Genomic DNA, 22,713 nt, shown 5'->3' with positions numbered 1-22,713 from the left:
TTTCATTACAACCATCATTCCTGACATCTGTGATTCAAAAGTTAGGGTCTCAGGGCCTTGTCTACACACAAAAATTTAACTATATTGGTACAGTTGAAGCGATACAATCCCACCCACCCCCCACATACGGATTCAGTGATATTGATATAAATATGCTTTCTGTTGGTAGAGCTATTTCTGTAAAGGAATGGAAATAGCCATGCCAGTAAAAGAAACCTTTATTATACCAGTATAACTGTGTCCACACTAAGGGATTTACCAGTATAACAATTTCACTATAAAGAATCACATCCTAACTGAAATAGTTATAATGGGATAAAAATTATGTGTAGACCAGGCCTTATTCTTATTTGCACTAAGGCCACTTTACCACGTTCTGGCAATGTAAAGTGGCTTTAGTGTAATGAGACTCAGGCTCAAACTTTACTTGCAAGAAGTTATTTATGCTAAGTAATGAATCTGAGCAATAATTATATTTTACCTTGGGAATAAAAGCAACACATTAGAAATTTTTCTAATTCTCATCCCTCCCCAAATAGTGTAAACAGTAGTACTGGAAAGTTTCTCATAAATGTATTACATTTTCTGTCCACGCATAATACTATCAGACACAGTTAAATTTAGAAATGTTTATGGGTATGTTCCATTCATACACAGAGTAACATAGTTTGTGAGCAGATAATATCTTTACAGTCTTTTCAAGATCCCCAACTTTCTCATTTCCCTGAGTTGTATGATGCATCTAACCAGAACCCTGTTTGTCTCTCAACAGAAAAATGAAAAAAATCAACAAAGCAGAAATGCTGCTAGAGACCAGCTCAAAGACAATTCTACAGTCTAGTCCAGGCGTGGGCAAACTTTTTGGTCCGAGGGCCACATTGGGGTTGCAAAACTGGATGGATGGCCTGCTAGGGAAGGCTGTGCCTCCCCAAACAGCCTGGCCCCCACCCCTTATCTGCCTCCTCTCACTTCCCACCCCCTGACTGCCCCCTTCAGAACACTTGACCCATCCAACCCCCTTTTCCTTGTCCCCTAACTGCCCCCTCCCAGGAACCCCCTACCCCTAACTGCCCCCTCCCGAGACCCCACCCCCTATCCAACCCCCCTGCTCCCAGTCCTCTGACTGCCCCGACTCCATCCACACCTCGCTCTCTGACAGGCCCCCTGGGAACCCATGCCTATTGAACCCCCCCGTTCCCCATCCCTTAACCACCCCCCCCACAGAACCTTTGCCCCATTCAACCACCCCCTGCTCCCTGTCCCCTGACTGCCCCCCCCAGGACCCTCCGCCCCTTATATAACACCCTGGCCCTGGCCCACTTACCATGCCGAGCAGAGCATGCAGAGCAGCATGTCTGGCTGCCACGCCAGCTGGACCCAAACATGCTTCCGCTCTGCTCAGCAGGAATGCGTAGCTCTGCCACCCAGAGCGCTGCCCACACGGTGGCATAGCGGCGGGGAAGGGGAAACAATGGGGGCGGGGCCAGGGCTAGCCTCCCCAGCCGGGAACTCAGGGGCCAGGCAGGATGGTCCTGCGGGCTGTAGTTTGCCCACCTCTGGTCTAGTCTGTCAATTACCTGCTTGTCTCATACTAATGGAACATGAACTGGTGTCAAACAGTCAGAGGCTTGCCTCACTCTTGAGTTTTTAATTTGTTAACCCTTTGCATCTTTGATGGTTATAAACCCTAAGCTGCTTTTGTCTCTTCACCTATACATTTTCACCCAATTACTTCACAGTAAAGATGCTCACTGGCTTCAGCAAGTGCAGGATCAGGCCACAAAATGGACTCAGGTGTCACATCCCAAAAGAAGCAGTCTTAACTTTAATGCTTTTCAAACAAACAATCTATATGCAAAACATACAGTAGATACAGACTAGGCCAAATACACCCGAGCTGTTCCATTAACTGGAGGTATAAAAGAGCAGAATATGGCTCATTATCATTAAAGGAATTTTGGACAAAACAAATAATTCATTAAGTGGAGCAAGCTATGGGCCAACCAGTAATAAATACAAGAAACAAAATAAGTATAAATTCCACATGCATGCTATTAGATTGTATAAGCCTACATAACGGCAGAGGCAGTACAGGACATGCATACAGCATAAAAGATGGACAGTACTGGAAAAAGAGACCTGAGTTACAAAAATCAATGGAATTCAAGGGTTTTAAAGATCAGCAACTCTGTATATATGTTTATCACTGCTCTCTACTGGATGGAATCAGAACTGCTCAGCTGTGTGTCATAGGCACTATACTGGTAACAGCAAACTGATATTCTTTAGATGAAAGGGAGCTGTGCTTTTGGGACAGGAGTTTCATAGATTTACAGAAGGGACCATTGTGATCTGATCTGACCATCTGATCTGGCCTCCTGTATATAGCAGGCTATAGAACTGCCCCAAAATAAGTCCTAGAACATATTTTTTAAGAAAAAACATCCAATCTTGATTTAAATATTGCCAGTGATGGAGAGTCCACCATGACCTTTAGTAAATTGTTCATTCCAATGGTTAATTACCCTCCCTGTAACCAAGTTCTGAGTGGCCATGGTATTCAGCACAGTGACAAATGGACAGTTCCTAGCGAGTCACAGATTTGTTACAATATTAAAACAATAAAGCTTGCAAGTTCAAAGACATCAAGATACTTACAATCAAGCCAAAGAAACTGTGTGGATGATATAGCTATCTTCTCAATTGCATTTTGGTGAGATTTGCGATTTAATGTTTTTAGTGGGAAAAAAATACCATGCTAAGGAATATTTCTTCTTTAAAAGATCACTTTGGTGGGGATTGCATTCAATAGTTTTCCTTACTACATCATTGTGATTCTGATGTCAATACTGTCCTTGCCACACTGATACATTAAAAAAAAAAATCAGTACTGCCCTAATTGCTTTGTAAGGCAGTTCTGCCTAAGGTATTGTTTTTATTTCCCTTCTGTTCTGACATGATCTGAAGGCCACTGATTTTTAGCATGTTTAAAACTTTCCCACTTTTATTCCTTTCTCTTTTATAAATCATTTCTTCTTGAATGCTTTTGACCATGATTATGGCATAGCACAACAAATTCAATGTTTACCTGCAAAAGGCAGCTGAATTAAACTACTTCTAGGGCCTCATCTTTACTTAGGCAAAACTCTCGATGAAGTTGATCTGATTGCTATCCTGATTCCATTGACATGTGGGTTATCACGGGACAAATCTTGCTTTCCTTAGCTCCCAATGAAGTCACATAAGTAAGGTGGACAGGGTTGCATCCTGCTTTTTAATGGTAAAGCCCAGCTCCCTTGCCAGTCTCTTCATATAAAATCATAGGCACCAAAAGCTGCAGGAAAATAATACTAGAGTTCTGTAAGCATGGATCACCTGTTATCTGATCAGTGCTCAACTCATTTTTCTTACCTTTAATTGTCTACATCATATCTTTTAGCAAGCCCCAAAGATGAACAGAAATACTGCTTTACATTTTGCTTTGAATATCTTTCTCTTTCGTTATGGCTTTCTGTGTGATATTGGTAAGTGATGCTTTAGCACTTGATATAGGTTGTCATGTAATCACATTAGATTCTGTCCAAGCACAAGAATGTTCCTGCTTTGTAACAGAGAATCTGTTCTTTGGGAGTGCTTTGAGTCCAAACAACCTGCAAGCGGCGACTCGATACTTCTTAGACATAATGTTGTACAGGATAGGGTTGATGGCAGCACTAAGGTAGAAGAGGACGAAGGATACCAAGTTGCAGTACTGGCTGATCACAGCTATCTCCAAGGATCCGGCTTCAAAGGATTTGGAAAACAAATATCGTCCTACATGAAAAGGCAACCAGCAGAGTATGAAAGCAAACACCACCACAGCTGAAATGGAAACAGCAGAAGGATATTAAAACTATAGGTCATTTAAAATTAAATGTACTTATACTTCTTTAATACTAGTGAAATTTAAAGAATCTGATTTGCATAAAGTAAAAAGCTGATCATAATTTATTTGGGTTTTTTTTGTATTTGTTTTTCCTAAATTAATATCTACATTATTAAAGTAGATTATATATCTCAATAACAATAATATAGTAAAATACATAGCCATATTTAATATAAAAATCACAGCTGAGTTTAGTGTACAATAGTTTTCAACTACATCACTTTGAGTTTTTTGCTAAAACAGGATTGCAGGAACAATATAGTGAAGAAAACACTGACATTAAGAGTAACATACACAGTGTTTAACAAAGCTCATAAATATAACTGATGGCTTTAGAACTGCAATTTATCATTAAAAGTATAAGGACATAGAGCTATATTGAATCTGGACAAAGGACTCAAAGTAAAGGAAAATTAATCTGGAGCTGTGGAAGATTTATCCGCAAGATAATGAAAGACAATAAAAAAAGCCACTGAGACAAGCATAATCCATCCTATGAACCTTCTGGCTTATATATTGCTCTTGAGAACGAGTTACCCTAAGAAGAGCAAAGCTAAAAAATTGTATCTGAAAACTTGAGCTCTTGCCCATTTTGCTTTCTACACTTCCTAGGAAGTGAGGAATATTTTCTATCGGTTCATCACGCATTATTGTTTCAAAAGTACTTTTTTAATTGTTTTGAATAGCCCTATTCACACACAAAAAAGACACAAGAATTTCAGGACAGAGTTTTTAACAGCCTTTTCATTAGGTACAGTAGTTAACTTATTTGATTTTACCAGAAAACTCATTTTGTTTATTATCCTATCTGGATAAGATCCCAGCCCCACTGAATTTAATGGGAGTTTTGCCACTGACGTCAGTGGGGCCAGGACTTATTCGGTGTGTCGTGCCATGGCTGAAATAATATTTATAAAGTGTGACTGAAAAGCAATGGAAAGGAGATAATTATCAGCAGCTTTTCACAAAACATTCAAAAGAGGATTCCTATGCTTAAATGAACATACAGCGAGAAATCATAGTCTCCCAACTCTGCTGACAGCGCTTGATTTCAGGAAAACCATTTAACTAGCTTCTGCCTTGGAGTCCCCATTTGTAAAATGGGACAGTAATATTTCCCTCACCAAGTCTTAAGGAATCAGAGTTACTATTATAAACCAAGGCCAACATTTTCAAAAATAAGGTACGTACGTATGAAAAATCAGCTTGACTGGATTGAAGTTAGGTATGCTGATCCATATTTAGCCTCTTCAAAGGTGCTTAGTTCTATTGATTTTACTGGGATCAGTGGGTGCTAGGCATGTCTGAAAGCCAGACAACTTTTTTAGGTCCTTGAATATGGATATAGAAGCCTAACTTTGTCTTTTGATAATTTTGAATTGTTGGCCTTTACTCTTCTTTTATTTGCAGCTCCAGAACTGGTAAGGCTTTAAAGCTGTCCAACTGAAATTCTAAACAGAAAATTCAAGTAAATGGAAGCTGAGGGAATTACACACCTTGTATTATTGAGTTCCTTCATTAGATTTTCATCAGGTAGAGAATGTTGTCTTTCTGTTAAACGACATTCTAGCCACATGCAGTGTAACTGTAGCTGTGTCGGTCCCAGGATATTAGAGAGACAAGGTATGGGAGGAAATATTGGACCAACTTCAGTTGGTGAGAGGGACAAGAGTTTGAACCTGAAGAAGAGTGCTGTGTGGCTTGAAAGCTTGTCTCACTCACCAACAGAAGTTGGTCCAATAAAAGATTCTAGCCACAGTCCTTTCATTCTCTGATGTGCTGTGAAGTAAGGTGTTTGAAATATTATTAATGTTTGCTGCAGCACTTTAGGATTGAGGTAATTAATTTAGAATTGTAAATTGGTATATTTAAACTTTTAGGAATATAAATATGGAAATGAGGTAAGGAGGGTTTTCTTCCTGTAATAAGCAAAAATTCATAATTCTGAAAATTGAGATCAGGAAACAAAAATGTAAGTAGTGAGTTACTTCCAGGGTAATGCCTAACTCTCTGAAGTATTCTATCGATCCTAAAATGTAATTGAAGGTACACAAAGTATCTCACAGCTTTTATCACACATCTTGTGGTTGCCTAGTAAATTTAAAAAAATATGAATAAAACAATCAGATACAGTTAATAATTTAGATACACGAGGCCTATTGCAGCCACACTGTGCAGCTGTTTGGCCAATAACTCCAACTTAGTTGAATTTAGTAAGGTCGGGCTGTCTCCTGCAAAACCTTATTCATGTGAGAAAAAAGTTACCTACATGAATAGATCTACTGAAATCACTGGGATTACTCACATGTGAAAGGACTACTTGCACAGGATCAATGCTGCTAGAATAATACAAGAATTTGTAATTTTCTACCAATAAACTGATGGTAATTTTTTTCAAACTGTTGGTGCCAGAAAGGGTTACCTTTTTCTGTGTTAGTGGATCTAGTCTGTATATGGGATGCCTGTTCACTGACATTAAGTGCTTATGGGGTCAGATCTTTAGGGTTAAAGATGTGTCCATCTGTATGTTAAGGTTAATATTTTACAAGCAAATATTATTTTACTGAAAATATTTAAACATACTAAATTAAAAATGACGGGCTAATGACTTGTTCTTGTTCTGGGAGTTTTGCCATTGAGTTCAATGGGAGCAGAATCACAGAGTCTAAAAGAGAATATTCCTTAGTAAGAACTTTAGTTTTCATTACATTAATTAACTATATTTGTTAGTTTTCTTCAATAGGCTTAAATAAATTGACATTCTCATAATTCTCTACATGCATCTATCTATTCGTTTAGCTCCCCTGTAGCCAGATGTCATGCTTTCAGAAGGGTTTGGTTTTATGGATAAATACAAATCCTCCTTGAGCTGGCATTTGGTACCTTTAACTTATTCACAAAGAGGTTCAGGAATTTTCAGTGTAATAGTGATTGTAATATTCATATTTTTCATGATTATTCTTTTCAATATCAGAGGTTGATATATTAATATCTGCCCAAGTATTTTGCACAAGACGCGGGTATAAGTCAGACAGTGACGCGTTTTGTTATATTGCTACTATAAACTTTAACCATATCGTACAAATGGTCGATAAATACTTCACTTTTAGTGACCACTTAAAAGCACCATCAATGTCTCTCTCTCTGACACACACACGCCCAACAGTAACATGGAATTAATATAAAGTCCTACCTAACATTTTCACAGTTTGTTTGTTGTTCTTGTCCCTGACAGAGGTATTTGGTCCCATGTTCTTTCTCTTTCTCCTCCAGATTTTCCTCCCAATAAGGCTGTAAAGCACAGTCAGGCAAAACACAGGCAGGAAAAAGAAGACGCTGGAGGTCCAGACCATGATGGTGAGCAGCCCTGATTTGATCGCATACTCCGTCGCTCTGCACTCGTTGGTGTCCAAGGGGTTCGTTCCATTCTCGTGCTCAACCCCAACCAAGACAAAAATAGGTCCAGCGCTTGCAAAGGACACTGCCCAGAGGACCAGGATGACCAGCTTGACTTTCCCTTTGGTGATCACTACTTTTGCTCTGAGGGGGAAACAGACGGCGAAGTACCTCTCCACGCTCAGGGCTGTGATGTTGAGGATGGTGGAGTAAGTGCAACTTTCGCTGACGAACTGGAAGAGCTTGCAGAGGAGGTCTCCGAAGTTCCAGGGTCGGTACTGCCAGAGCCTGAAGAGATCCAGGGGCATGCAGAGAAAGATCAGCAGGTCGGAGAAAGCCATGCTGGACAGGTAGAGGTTGGTCGTAGTCCGCATGTCTCGGAACCTGGACACCAGCAGCATGGTCATGAGGTTGCCTAGAATCCCAACGACAAAAAGGAGGATGCAGGTGACCGTGATGCCCGTCAGCACCGGGGCTGGGAACAGGTGCACGGGGTACTCGGGCCAGGTGTCGTTCTCGTAGTCCGGGACGCGCGCGCTGGAGTTCGGCGAGCCGCGCTGGTTCCACATCCTGCCGCCTATTCCGCGCGGGCCCGGGGCGGGCAGGTTCCGCGGCTCAGCGCGCAGCCCGGCGGCTCAGCGCGTCCCGGGCAGCCCCGAGGCGCCGAGGTGCTGGAAGGAAGCAAAGGCGGGCGGCACAAGGTTAGAGACGGGGGCCTGGAGCCCTTGGCAACCGAGCCAGCCCCACCAGCCACCCCTCGGCCACAGGCGGCTGCGCCCCCAGCCCTCGGCTTCAGCTCGCTTGGCCTCTGCACCAGGTGCGAGACCCGCCCCCCCGGCTTGCAGGTGCCCGGCGCCCCATCGGTGGCTGCCCCCTCAGCAGCAGCAGCTTTAGCCCCCGTCCCGTTCTCTGCTGTACCTGCAACTGCTCCTGCCTCTGCCTCCCAGGCTCACCTTCCCTCCGAGCTCCATCCCCGCCGGCCCAGCCATCCGGGACCGGGCCGCCGCTGGAGCCGCTCTGCTCCGCTGCCGCCGGGCTCCGACCGGGGGACTGCTGCGCTCGCAGGTGCGGCCGGGGGGAACAGCTGGAGCGGCCCCGCGCTGCCCTTTTCCCCCTGGGCCAGTGGCCCTGGCGGCGACCCCGCCTCCCCGCGCTCTGCGGAGATCCCGGCAGCGCTGGGACCGGGGAGGGGAGGGAGCCAGTGTGTGAGGAGAGAGGGTGTGATTGTGTCAGGAAAAAGTGTGTCCCTGTCAGGGGAGAGGGCTGTACTGTGTGTGTGTGAGAGAGAGAGAGGAGGGGGTGTACAGGGTGTGTGTGTGTGTCAGAGAGGAGAAGGCTGTGTTGTGTGTGTGTGTGAGGAGAGAGGGTGTGATTGTGTCAGGAAAAGGTGTGTCCCTGTCAGAGGAGAGGGCTGTACTGTGTGGGGGTGTGGGGGTGTGTACAGGGTGTGTGTGTGTGTGTCAGAGAGGAGAGGGCTGTACTGTGTGTGTGTGTGAGAGAGAGAGGGTGTGTGTGCAGGGGGTGTGTGTGTGTGTGTGAGAGAGAGAGTGAAAGTGAGAAGAGAGCTGTACTCTGTGTGTGTGTGTGTGTGTGTGAGAGAGAGAGAGAGAGAGAGAGAGAGGAGGTATACAGGGGTTGTGTCCCTGTCAGAGGAGAGAGCTGTACTGTGTGTGTACCGTCAGAGAAGGGTGTGTGTCAGTGTCAGAAGAAGGAGTGTATTGTGTGTGTGTCCTGTCGGAGGGGGGTATATTGATGTGTGTTGGTTGCAGAGGAGGGTATGTGTTTGTCTGTGTCGGAGGAGAGGGGTGTATCATGCATATGTGTCCTGTCAGAGGGGGACGTCTATTGTCTGTATGTCAGTGTCAGCAGGTAGGGGTGTACTGAGCCTGTTGGTGTCAGAGGAGAGGGCAGGTATGCTGGAACTAGGGGTTCTGGGGGTGCAGTGGCACCCCCTGTATTGAAGAGGTTTCTATCATATACCGGGTTTACAGATTTGTTCAATGGCTTTCAGCCAAACCAAGAGCTGAGTGTGACTATAAAGGTAGATTGTCCATGACAAAGTCAGTGTAGAGTGTGGAAAAGTGCCAGAAAAGAGATAGCTATGTGTGAGGGGGTTTGTAGACAGAGCATGGATGTGTCAGAAAAAAATGTGTGGATGTGTGTGAGGTGTCAGTGTGGTTGAAAAAAGGGGTCTGTGTGTGTACATGCAAGCCGTGTATGAGTGCTAGGCAGGAAGGTGGGCAGATGAGGGGTGCCAAACAGGGGTGAGTGTGCTTTAGTGCAAAGTGTTAGTATCTCTGAAGAGAGAGTGTGTAAAAGGTGTTGGAGGAGAGAGAGAAGTTTGGGATTTTTTAGGGGGAAATGAGTGTGTGAGGAGGGGAGCAGACAGTGTATGCTGTGTGCTGGGTTAGCAATGTCAGATAGGAAGAGTCCCCAAGCTCTCAGGGAAAGAAATCTAGAGGTCAGTGAAAGAAGCCCCATGTGTCAATGTCTGAAGAGCTGCAGTACAACTGATCCGCAGCTGCTGAAAGGAGGCCAGAGAGAAGAAAAGAACCACATGGGCTACATTATTTTGTTCAGCAAATCAAATCTACACGTGTAAAACTATGGAGTAAGGAGCTGATAGTTCTTGTAATTGATTTCTAACTTTCTGATATTTCCTTAGGTATTGGTTTAGGTTAGTTTGTTTCCTCAATGTGTGCAGTAAAAACCTGGTGCAGCCTGGGGCCACAGTGAATGTGTCTTGCTGTTTTTGCTGCTAAGCTTGTTACAAGAGGGTTCCCAAGAGGAAGAGGAGGATACACATTAGGGTGCAAATGACATGATGACTGAATTTGTAGGTGAATTATGTGACTCCTGGTAAAGGAACAAGGCAGTCTGATGTTTTCTTCTCTTAATTCAGATCTGTAGTTTAATGACATTGAGCAGTGAACTTGTGAAATCAAACTTTTAAAAGCAAATCGTACAAGGAAGGAAGGAACTACTGTTGCTCTGGAAGATTTTTCCCCCACTGTACTGGGGGATTCTCTGCTCCTTAGTGATGAAGCGGGATTGTGTTTACCCAGGAACAAACTCTGGTTTTAAAACAAACCCTCCTTTTAGATGCATATTGCCCTCTGTTCAAGACAAACCTGACAGAAATGTATCATGATAAACTAGTTGTGTGTTAGAGAGTGAAAGAATCTAGTGTATGTTAGAAGGGTGGAATCAGACTTCTCAAATGTGTGTCACAAGCTCTTTATTGCCATCAGCTAGAATTAATTGTTTATGGGCCCCAGAGTAGGGTGATCTACTACCATGAAATTCCAAGTGACCATTGTGTGCTGCAAAATAACAACTGGCCCTAGGTGTCAACGTATCACCAAATAGTTCACGTTAGGAATAGTGAATACAAAAATTGAGGTTCATGTTAATTAAACAAACCTTTTTGGCCAGTTCCTCAGCTTATGTAAATTGGTGCAGCTCCATGAAGTCAGTGGATCTACACTTGATTTAAACCAGCTGAGAATCTGGCCCAATATCTTCTACAGTTTGTTTACAAGTCATCTTTAGGAAAGGATTTCTAACTGAGGTATCGACACTTTTCACTACAATAGTGTCCTAGATAAATACTCTTTTAGCTTATTAAGTACATTCTGGGGCTGTCTACATTCCCCTCAGTTTTTCAGCTGAATAAGATATATTCTTCAGTTCCTGACATCAGTGGTTGTGAAGGGAGATTATGATCTCTTGAACAGCTGCTACATTTTGACCTACAGGTGACTGCACTTTATTGGTGGTTTAAATGGTCTCTGTGTGTAGTTTGTCTATTAAGTTTGTAAAGTACACTGCAATCTCCAGAGATGGGAGGTACTACGGGGCACCTAGAAACTTTATAATACTGCTATATAAAGTGAAGGGATTTTTGCAACTGGAGTCCCTCATTAGCAGGTATATCTAGGAATACAGTGCATAGTGAAAAGAACAGGAGTACTTATGGCACCTTAGAGACTAACAAATTTAGTGAGGATACATACACTGCAGCTACAGCAATTACCCTCAGAAATTATTTACATATATTGAGACTCTGATTAATGTGTTCCTGTCACAGTCCTTTCTGGCCTATGGGTACTTTGGAACTGTTATATATAATCTAACCCAATGCTTCCCAAACTATGAGGTGCTCCTAAATACAAGGACCATGTTGTGCCCGATGAGCACTAGCCAAAGGCAATGCAGGAGGAGTTTTGGGATGGCAAACCAACTCCCAGAGCTCTCAGGTGGACAGTGGGAGGATGCCTAATGCTACATGCCTTCAAGGGGTTCAGTGTTCTCCCCTATCTACATTTCTACTGGCCATTGTACTGGGGGACAGGGCAAGCCTGACATGACCCTGGTTCTTCCTCATCACTCCTATCCCACTCCTGGCTATGCCCCAGGAGGTGCTAAGAGGGACTGCAATTGTTTCTTGGTTCCCTACATCATCTCCTCCTTTAGACCCATGCAGACACCAGGCAAACTTGAATCTGAACTCTCAGAATTTGTTTCCCCTAATCCAAATGTTTACCCAGAAGAATCTCTAAAGTCATTTGAACTCAACAATATATCCCCTGTGAATACATACACTGTCTTTACAATGTCCTCATTTGTATGAATATAAGTGCTTCTGAGGGAGGGAATGATGTAGTGCATGATGCTTGGAAAATTACCTTACCTCATAGAACACTTGACTTTTTAACAGACAGTAGATCTACCCTTTCTCCTTTCTAACTCCTTTCTACAGACTAATTGAGATTGAGGAGTACATACAATTTAACATCTCAAAATCACTGTAGGTATGCTGCTGCCTAACTGCATCACTTTCTTCTTGTCCTTCAAACCACTGCAAAGCCATTTCAGGTGCATTGAAGGCAGCAGCATGTGAAGGGAGGTCAACTTGTTCTTCATCAGCACCACATTTGTTATGTGATTTTTTTTCCAGTCAGGAAAAATTGTTCATGTAATGGCCTGTTTGTAAAACTGAGGTTCTAATGTAGTTGCTTTACACATGCACAGAAAGAAATAGATTTTCCCTATAATAATATCCCAGATGTATCACTTTAAGTTTAGCTTTTAAGCATGCCCTGTTCCCTTTTGCATTATTTTGTGGGCACTGGTTTCCCCATCCCCTTCCTCTACCATCAGGCAACCACTTAGTAAAGTGCTTAAGGGTACGAGGGGTGAAATCCTGGCCCAACTGAAGTCTATGACAAAACTGCCATTTGCTTAAATGGGAACAAGATTTTGTCCCTTCTGTATGAAGAGTGATACCCAAAACTAAATGCAGCTCTGCTCCCTTCTGTAATGTTGTAGAACCTGGTAAATTGTACCTACTAATGACAGTGTGACAGTGTCCACAGAGCTTCTTTTCCCTGTATATTCTGAGGCACGTTAGCCGCACAACTTGGAGAACCTGTAACAGCAGGACTGTGGTGAACATTTACAGGTCTCACTGCAAGATGAACATTTACGTGTCTCACCTTTTGAGGATTCCTTGTGGACTGGGAGAGAATAGGTTCACTTATCAGACTTTCTGAAGGGACTGAATGGAGAAGTGGGACATCTGGCTGTCTCAAAGACACCATGGGGTCACCAAATGCCAGACTAAAGTAAGTTTGTGCAGTGATGAAGGAGAGGGTCTTGCCAATTGGAGTGGAAGTCCTGAGATGCATTTGTCATTTGTATTAGGGGAAGGAGAATTTGAACAGTAGGATCCCAAAACAGTGACAATCACCTGGTTTTGAGTAATGAGGTATTTCCCCATCATTAGTTAACAGGGCAGCATTGTGTTAGTTATTATATAATAATAAGTATCTCCATAATCAGACAACCTACAGGCATTTTTTGCTGCAGAAAACAGAAAAAAACCCGACATCACAGAATTCACAATTCCCCAAAATTTGTGATTTCCTACTATCAGTTGATAAAATCCTAGATTGCTAACTCTGCAGCATCTGTTAGGGTCACTATCGAATATCTACAGATCTTGGTCTAGGACTTGGGCCTAAGCACCACACACTACTGGGGCATTATACCTCTGAAATTGACTTCTTTCAGATGACACATAATACCAGAGCCCTGACCACTTATAGTCACTGAAGATTCCATAGTACTTTTTGCAATCATGGGGGTGTTATGGCATCCTCGCCATATTCCAGTTTGCTTAAGTTTGTTTTACCTATCTAAACTCTTCTTGGACTTTCAGTTGGAGTCAGTATCATTCAGTTCTGACTGTAGCATAATGTTCCTCTGAGCTATTCAACAATTGCTGGATTTCACCCCAGAAGCAGCTGCAAATCCGTGGTGGTTGATTTGAAGAAATATCTTTCCATGCATCTAGCTGCCTCTCTATTCAACTGCCTTTCTAATTATGGTTTCCAACTTTCTAACTGGAGAAAACCAAACACCCTTGCTCCTTCCCCTGCCCCTTCCCTTCCCCCAGGTCCCTCCCCAGCTCACTCCATCCCCCTCTGTCCATCGCTCACTCTCCCCCACCCTCACTCACTCGCTCCTTTTCACCAGGCTGGGGCAGGGGGTTGAGGCATGGAAGGGCGTGAGGGTCCAGCTGGGGATGTGGGTTCCAGGATGGGTCTGGGTCTGAGGGATTTGGAGGGTTGGGGGGCTCCGGGCTGGGGCTGAGTGTGGGAGGAGGCTCTGGGCTGGGGCAGGAGGTTGGGTGCAGGAGAGGGGGTGAGGGCTCCAGCTGGAGGTATGGGTTCTAGGGTGGGGCTGGAGATGAGGGGTTTGGGGTGCAGGAGGGGCCTCCAGGCTGGGGAAGGGGATTGAGGTGTGGGAGGGGGTATGGTCTCTGGGCTGGGAAAGCGGGTTTCAGAGTGAGGCCAGAAAGGAGGAGTTCAGGGTGTGGGAGGAGGCTCCAGGCTTGGGCAGTGGGTTGGGTGCAGGAAGGGGGTGAGGGCTCTGGCTGGAGGTGCAGGCTCGGGGACGGGGCTTGGCATGTAGTAGGGGCTCTGGGCTATGACTAAGGGGTTTGGAGTATGGGAGGGGGTTCCAAGCTGGAGCAGGGGGTTTGGGCACAGGAGGGGGTTTGAGGTGCAGGCTCTGGGTGGCACTGACCTCAGGCAGCTCCTGGGAAGTGGTGACATATCCTTCCGAGTTCTAGGTGGAAGGGCTGCCAGGTGGCTCCATGCGCTGCCCCCATCTTCAGGCGCTGCTCCCGCAGCTCTCATTGGCTGTGATTCCCAGCCAACGGGAGCTGTGGAGTCAGCACTCGGGGCAGCATGTGCGGGTCAGGGCAGTGTGTGAAGCCCCCTGGCTGCCCCTGCATTTAGGAGCTGGGCATGCTGTCTGCTTCCTGGAAACCACCCAGAACCAGGCAGAGAGTCTGCCAGCCCCACTTCACTGCCAACTGGACTTTTAGTGGCCTGGTCTGCACCGCCAGCCTAGTCCCTTTTCGACCAGGTGTTCCACTTGAAAACCAGACACCTGACAACCCTATTAAGCATCATAGATTCATAGATTTTAAGGCCAGAAGGGACCATTTGTAATTATTTTGTTTGACCTCCTGCATAACACAGTCTGTATAATTTTCCTGTATTAATTCCTGCTTCAGATCCAATAGCTGTGGGAGAACTAGAACATATCTTTTAGAAAAACATTCAATCTTATTTTTAAAAATTTCCAGTGATAGGGAATCTGCCACAACCCTTGGTAAATTGTTCCAGTGATAAATTCCTTCCCTGTTAAAAAATTATGCCTTATTTCCATTATAAATTTGTCTAGCTTCCACTTCCTGCCATCAGTTCTTGTTATCCCTTAGGTTGATTGAAGCGCTCTATATCATAGACATTAGTGATGGAAAAGATAGAGCAGATCATCCAGTCCACATACTGCTAATGCAGGATTGTTCCCTACTTTTCATATTATTATTTTGTGTCCAAGCTAATTTAAATCATATAGCTCTATATAATAGGGGAACTGGTAGGGATCCCTACATTTAGGTTGTCTAACACATTACATGAATACAAAGAATTCTTGCAACATTTTCTTTGAGATGTTCTTGCACCTTTGTTGTTTTTAGCAGACCTTTGATGCTTGGCAGGAAGAATGCCCTCAGGCTACTAATGTGCCTTTTCTTTGTCTCATGAAATTCTGCTCAGCTTTTGCTGAGGTATAAAACTGCCAAAAATCACCATGTCCGATCTCTTACTTTTGTTCTTCAGGATAATTGTGACAGCTTGCCTAAATAATAATGGAACACATGAACATTCTAAAGCTGAGCACATGCTGCTGCCAAAACCTCAGCATCAGACAGACATTGTACTGAAAATAGGTAGGAGCTGTCACAGCAGTTGTGTGTATGGCAGGTGGAGGAGTGAATATGTGTGCTGGATTCCCCACTCCCCTGACCTATCATGTGGCCCTAGTAACCTATGTCAACCTTGGGTGCAGCACATGGGGAAGGAAATAGGCCACGCTTCCATCCCAAACACATATCTCAACCCCCATTTTACCGAGTACTTAGCCCCCTGCACATATTCCCCCTGTTCTCACGGGCACTACATAGGATTGGAACTCCCCAAGTCCCAGTGGTGGAGGCAGGGGAAGGGGAGGCTAAAGAAGCCCCCCCACACACTCAAACACTTGTACACAAACACACAAAACAAAAACAATTGTGTTAAAAACATTATTTAGTTTGCAAAGTCAAGCACTCAAAAGTTAGGAAATGTCAAATTTATGACTGCCTGTGCAACTTTAATTCAGCCTCCTTGGGTATATCATAAGAGTCTTTAAATACATAATCACATGCTATTATTTCCACAGGACTCCAGCCTCTTTCAGTGCACAAGCTCGAGCAACACAGGGGGCAGAATTAAGATTGTTGAGTGCTTGACTTTGCAACCGAAATACTGCTCTTTTAGCTTTGTTCATTTGTATGTAATAGCTTATATATAAATATGGTTAAATCATCCCCTTTTATTTTAGGCAAAAAAGGGAATGAAAGATGGGCACATACCTGATTTTGAAAAATGTTGCATACAATTATAATTCAACAGAATAGATAAAAATCTGTATTTTTTTCAAATGTTATACATCACCTTATGATATGCTACACAGCTCAGGGAAATTCTCTGTGTTTTAGGGACTTAATGCTTACAAGTCTGTGCCACTTTGTACCAGCATGGTTTGCACCTTAAGAGCTAGAGCCCTGGGCCCAGCCAACCCTGAGTACTAAGGAGGCACACCTGAGCAGGAATCATAAGAGCAGCAGAAAGAAACTGGACTGCTGGCCTTGCAAAGTTCTCAGGGAGACCAGGCGGGTGGGGGTGAGCAATACAGAGGCTGCTAGGACTCCAGTACAGAAACGTGAAACTTGGGAAGTGATACAACAGGTAAGAAAGGCCTGGGAGAATGGACGGACTCGAAAACTTTATTTTGAATGTTTGTTAATTTCATAAAGCAGAACCCAAGAAGGGAGGAGAATGGATAAATGGATTTGTGAGGAGGAAAACGAAGGCAAAGGACCACTGACAAGGCTGCTCTGGGGCCACAAGAGGGTGCCCAGGCAGTATCCCCTCTTTGATGCATTTATATAGGTGGAGTTTGAATATGGGCCTGATCCTGAAATCATTTCACAGAACTCTTACTGATTTATGTAGAATAATGGCATGACTGGGTTATAAATACAAAATTTCATTGGATTTAACAGCATTCCAGCCTTTGTGGCTTAAACAATATTATGACTCAAGGGGTTTTCAAATTGCTTTACCTAATCAGGGCTAGACCTAGGGCAGCAGCAATATGAGATTGAGCAAAGAGGATGCACAGATGTTTTTTTATAACAATTTTTGTTTCCGTCTGGTTTGGTCATGTGTTTGCTGTGATCTCCTTGCTGGTCTTCTGAGAACTTGGCAATTGTGGGTCAAATTCAGGCTTGGGGTAAACAGGTACAACTCCGTTGACTCATGCATTAATGCATATACTTTGGGAATTGTGTAGTGCAGAGACAAAGAGCTTTGCTATTGACTTTGATGGAATCTGGTTTAGATCCCAAATATTTATTTACTTGCTTTTATCTGCAGCAGCAGCAGGGGGCAATATTTTTAGTGCTGGTCCAGGGAAAGGGAAAACGTTAATTCATCACTGTTTAAAATTGCATAGATTTTTAATTTTTGTTTATTTCAAGCACTGTTTTTTCACTGTTCTATCCATTAACTGGATGAATGAGACACAACATTTAAAAAACCCACAACAATGTACATTTACATACAATATGTTTACTCTCAAAATATCTGTGCTGCTTTTGTGCAGCAAGCACTAGAGTTAAGGTTGCAAGAGAGTTTCCATTTATTTCTCCCTGATGTTTTCTCCATTTTCTTTTCATCCACTAAAGTACTAATTCCTGCTTCTTATGTCACAGTTTGTTGTCACTGGAATCGTTGAAAGTTCTGAACATGGCATGATTGTGGCTTTATTGCAGGAAGATGAAGAAAATGGAAAAACAGACTGGGAGGGAGAAATCTCCCTTTGAAAAATGACGTATCTACAGCAAAGCAAATTCACAGCAAAGCAAAAGGCAGATATTTGATTATATCAAAGGGCAGAATGTGTTTTGACTTGTATTATATATTTTATCAAGTGGAAAGGCTCTTTTGAGGACTCAGGTAGAATCTGACATATGCTTTTGAAGTACTAATAAACCATTTCATAACTAACAACAAACAAAATCTTTGTACTTTAACATGATGAAAAAAACAATATCTTGAGTGACTCCACAGTTGTTTACATGGAGGTAAACATCTGCAAAGAGGCTTAGAAATGGTGTTATTTAAGCAGTGACGCTCTATTGTAGCACCACTAATTTAACTTTACCTCTTTGCAGTGCTTTAATCCATTACGCTAATAGGCCATGTCATACTAATGCTTCCATCACTTATCTTCCTACTCACTAAGCTGGAGAGGGAGGCTGTGGTTCTTTGGTCAGGGCTGTACTGCATAGATGCATAGATTCCAAGGCCGTAAGGGAGCACTGCAATTATCTAGTCTGACCGCTTGTATAACTTCCCCAAAATAATTCCTAGAGCACATAATTTATAAAAAAATTCTATCTTGATTTAAAAATTGTCCACGATGGAGAATCCACCATGATGCTTAGTAAACTATTCCAGTGGTCTTTTACACTGTTAAAAATTCATGCCTTATTCCCAGTCTGAATTTGTTTAGCTTCAACTTCCAGCCATTGGATTGTGTTATACCTTTTTCTGCTAAAGAGACCATTATTAAATAGTTGTTCTCCATGTAGATACCTATTGCCAGTAATCAATTCACCCCTTTAAGCTAAATAGACTGTTTTCTTTGAGTCTATCATTATAAGGCATGTTTTCTAATCTTTTAATAATTTTTGTGGCTCTTCTCTGAACCCTCTCCAATTAATCAGCATTGATTTTTACTCTCAGTTAAATAAAAATCTAGAGATAATATTAAATGACTTACGGCGTAAAAGAGTAATGGAAGATTTTATTGTATTTCTTACGGAAGTCAATGAGAGTTTTGCCAGAGTAAGGGCTTCAGGATTTTACCCAATAATATTTTCTTCCCTTGGCATCCCAGATAGAAAGTTGTGACTAGTGTTAGGATGCACAGCATCTTTCCACAAAGCTTTGCAGTCACAAGGTAACAAACTTTGAACCACTGAAGGTGGCACTGACAAGGGCTAGAGGTCTTCACTTGACATTGTGTATTTTATTATTACATTTTATTTGTATTGCATTAGTGCCGAAAGGCTCAGGCTCAGATTGGAAAATAAATCATGCCCAGCCATACTTACTTGTTGGTACGTCTGTTTCTCATATTGGACAGAGAGAAGTAGCTTGCTGACTGAGTTCACCAGAAATGGAAATCTGCAGTTAATCTGCTTTGTCATCACCCTGTGATTATAGGGAATAAGTACAGATGGTTTAATAGAAAAAAGAGAACATTGTGATCTGAAAGAGTTCTAACCAGACAAAACCAAAAATACATTTGAGAGAAATAGGTGATGTGGACTTTGGTCTGATAAAATCATCAGTGACTACATCCACATGTAAGAATGTGAAAAATGATGGTTCCTTAACAGTTGCTAAGGCTGTTGGTGCTATATATATATCATACGTTTTAGGACTTCCCTGCCCAGTGGAGTGGGAATATGTGCATCATAGAGAAAGAATATAAATTATGCTAAATGTGATAGGAACAGCCTATAAAAATGAGATGCTGCATAAAAAGCATATGCACACTGTAAATTACAGCCCTAATACCAGGAATCAATGCACTGACCATAACCAGTAAGACAACATTACTCTCATGTTCCTGATACAATTTCATGTTGTCCATATGAATTTGAGAAGAGATTAATGGAAAGAAATACTTGGAGAGATTCTGAATTAGAAATCACTCAGGAAATGGATCTTGGAATTGGTATAGAACCAGCAGTTCTCAACCCGCAGCCCGCCTGGTGCCCAATTAGCACACTGCTGCTGCCCAGCTCAGCTGTGTACTAAAGGCTGGCCCGTATGGTGGGGTCCAGGCTGCCTGACGCCCAGCGTGGCAGAGTTGGGGGGTCCGGGGTCGAGGCTGCCAGCTGGCCCCGAAGGGTTGGGGATCCAGGGCTGCTGCCCAGCCCCACACAGCAGGAGTCCAGGACAGCAGGGTTCGGTGTCAGGCAGCCAGTCGGATCCATGAGGCTGGGCTCCAGGGGTCCTGACTGGACCTGTGCGGTCAGAGGTCCGGGGCGGGCAGTAAGCCTCCAGGGTCAGAGTCTGGGCTACTGCTGCCCTGCCACCTGGCCTCTGCCCATTGTTAAGAACCACTGGTTTAGACAGTTGCGTTCACTGTGCAGCCGTAATCAACGGAGGTATTAGACTGTGTTAATCAGGAGAGTGAACAAAACAATTTACAGTGCTTCTATGTAAACTAATGGTACATTTTGAACCCTGAATATGGCATTCAATTTTGGTGATTTCATCTTCAGAGCAACAAAAGAGAAGCAGAAAAGTTCTGAAGAAGGGCAATGAAAATGATTAGAGGCTTCTGTGTTACAGATTTGAGAGACTAGGACAAATTAGACAGTAATCTCTTCATCTGTATGCTCTTCTGGAGTATAGGAATTGCCATAATGGATTAGAACCATGGCCCCACCAGTACAGTATCCTCTCTCTGAGAGTGGCAGATATCCAATGTTTTAGAGGAAGATGCAAAAATCTCACCTTAAAGCAATGTGAAATAATCTGCTCCTCGCATTAGGTCTCCTCTTCATCCTTAATATTTAGAGATTGGTTTAAATCTAAAAGCATGCATGAGCTTTAAAACTTCTGGGTGGGGACTATGCTTTTTTATATATTTGTACAGCTCCTAGCACAGTGGGGCCTGTTTGGGACTTCTGGATGCTACAGCAATATAAATAATGTAATTTAATATGGCGAAGGTCAAGTGAAGTATACAGTGAGTCAATTAGCTGATCCTATGTATCCTTTCCCATAACAATACCAAGAAGAAGGAACCCTTAAATAAAAGGCAACACACATAAAATATTTTGGAGGCATGTTTTGTGGGTGTCATTACCATCTTGGGCACCAATGCTACAAGATGAGCCACTCTGCCAGATTTCTGCTTTTTGCTTTAATGGGGGACTGCATGGGTGCTGAGCTCCAGGCACATGAATCAACTTGCAGGATTGTGACCTTGCTTATTACCACTGTTTGAGGTGTGTCCTTTATTCGAACAGCAATAAAACAAACATTGTGGTGAATTTACTTAGATGGTAAACTTATTGGGGCAGGGCCAGCTCTTTGTTGTTTGTACAGTGCCGGGCATATAGGGCTGAGGTCTCTAGGACACAGTGCAATAAAAATATGTTGTACTATGTAGGCACTGCCCTGGTAGGGCTGGTGTGGACTTTACCTGCCTAGGGGAAAACTCTGTTGTGGGATGGCATCTCCAGGAGGTACCATCCTTACTCAGACTTCCCAGTGCAGAGTACAAATGCACATTTTGTTCCCCAAGTGCACTATTCTACGTCATGGGGGTAGGAGGGAAGTAGCCCAGTCTCCTCCACACCATTTAGGGAAATGTCTGCTCATGGGCGGAGCAGTCCTCTGTGCTCCCCCTTAATTTGGGGTTACAATTGTCATTGCCCTTTTGAAGAGCTCCTGTCTGCCTTCTCCCTCTCAACATGCTGTGCAAGGACCAGGGACAATCCGTCCTATGAGTTCAGTGGGTCCCATGCTGCAGTTTGGTAATAGAAAGGGTTGAATGTTTATATGACTAAGAAGAGATTCTCTGTTTACAATAACTATGGCTAAAATTATGGGCCTATTTCAGGAAGGTGATGAGACACTCCAGAAAGGCTCTCAATATTGAACAGTCTCTGGGTATACAAGGATTTTCAATTTTCTTCAATCCAGTGCTTCAGAGGAGAAACCGGTTACCAGCTGGGATCAGGAAGCAACTTCCTCATGTTATAATGCTGCAACATTACATGCATTATGGGCCTTGCACTGAAGTCAACAGAGAAACTCACTCTCTGACTTCACTGAGAATTGGATCAGGCCCATACACATCTCACTGTCAAGATATCAGAGTAAGTGAGATGTTGTTACGGCACCCTTAAAAGACCAAGCATAATAATTAAAAGACAAAATAAGTATTTACTAAAAACATTTTATATAAAAAGTATGTACAAAAATTACAAATTTTTATAGAAAAGTTAGTGTTCTTGCAGCTGCACACGCACACTGAACACAAAGAACTATTTGCTACATTTACTGTTGAAAGTCAAGAGGGTAACGAGGCTTGGGGAATGAGAGAATGAATCCGCAAACGGAAATGGTAGATACCTCTATTTGTCTTCAAATGAGTCCTTGTCAGATAATGCTTGTTAGTTTTTCACCAGGCTAAGCGTGTCTTTGGATTACTGGAAAATAAAATATGATTATTCAGTCTGCCCCCTGTTGTGCTACATATATTCTCCCAGAATGGAGTGACATAAAAATGTGTACATATGGAGAGCAAAAAGGTTGGAAATGCCTGGGAGCACTTCCTAAATAAAATTGGGCCTATTATTATATATCAAGTTGCAGAGACAAAATGATGAAAAACATCTGTGTGTAGTAGATAGTAGAATCTGTCTTAAGTTACTGTCAGCTATGAATTTGTGCACAGCGCCTACGGCTTCTCCAAATCCTTTTCCATCTGTGTCTCCCTGAGATCTTTGTCATATAGACTTTTTCTTAATTATATGTATGGTTTCCACTTTTAGGCTGCAATTAATATATCTGAAATTTTCTCTGTTAAGAATTTTTTTTAAAAAAAATAAGCACCTAAAATAACTGGACTTTAAAAAAAAAAATCCATTATTTTATTTATATGCTGTAGTTGAG

General features: G+C 42.9%; 1 protein-coding gene across 1 annotated transcript; it reads right to left on the bottom strand.

Annotated features, from left to right (window-relative positions):
• Window positions 1-3,556: 3,556 nt before the first annotated feature.
• On the bottom strand, window positions 3,557-7,890 carry GHSR (growth hormone secretagogue receptor). The gene is made up of 2 exons (XM_032783656.1): window positions 7,119-7,890; window positions 3,557-3,861 (listed from the first exon to the last, which is right to left on the bottom strand). The coding sequence occupies exons 1-2, from the start codon at window positions 7,888-7,890 to the stop codon at window positions 3,557-3,559; spliced, it is 1,077 nt and encodes a 358-aa protein (XP_032639547.1).
• Window positions 7,891-22,713: the final 14,823 nt, after the last annotated feature.

This window comes from Chelonoidis abingdonii, chromosome 8 (genome assembly GCF_003597395.2).
Source record: "Chelonoidis abingdonii isolate Lonesome George chromosome 8, CheloAbing_2.0, whole genome shotgun sequence".
NCBI lineage: Eukaryota > Metazoa > Chordata > Testudines > Testudinidae > Chelonoidis > Chelonoidis abingdonii.
The sequence above is the reverse complement of the archived record's forward strand: the minus strand, read 5'-3'. Positions and strand labels throughout refer to the sequence as shown.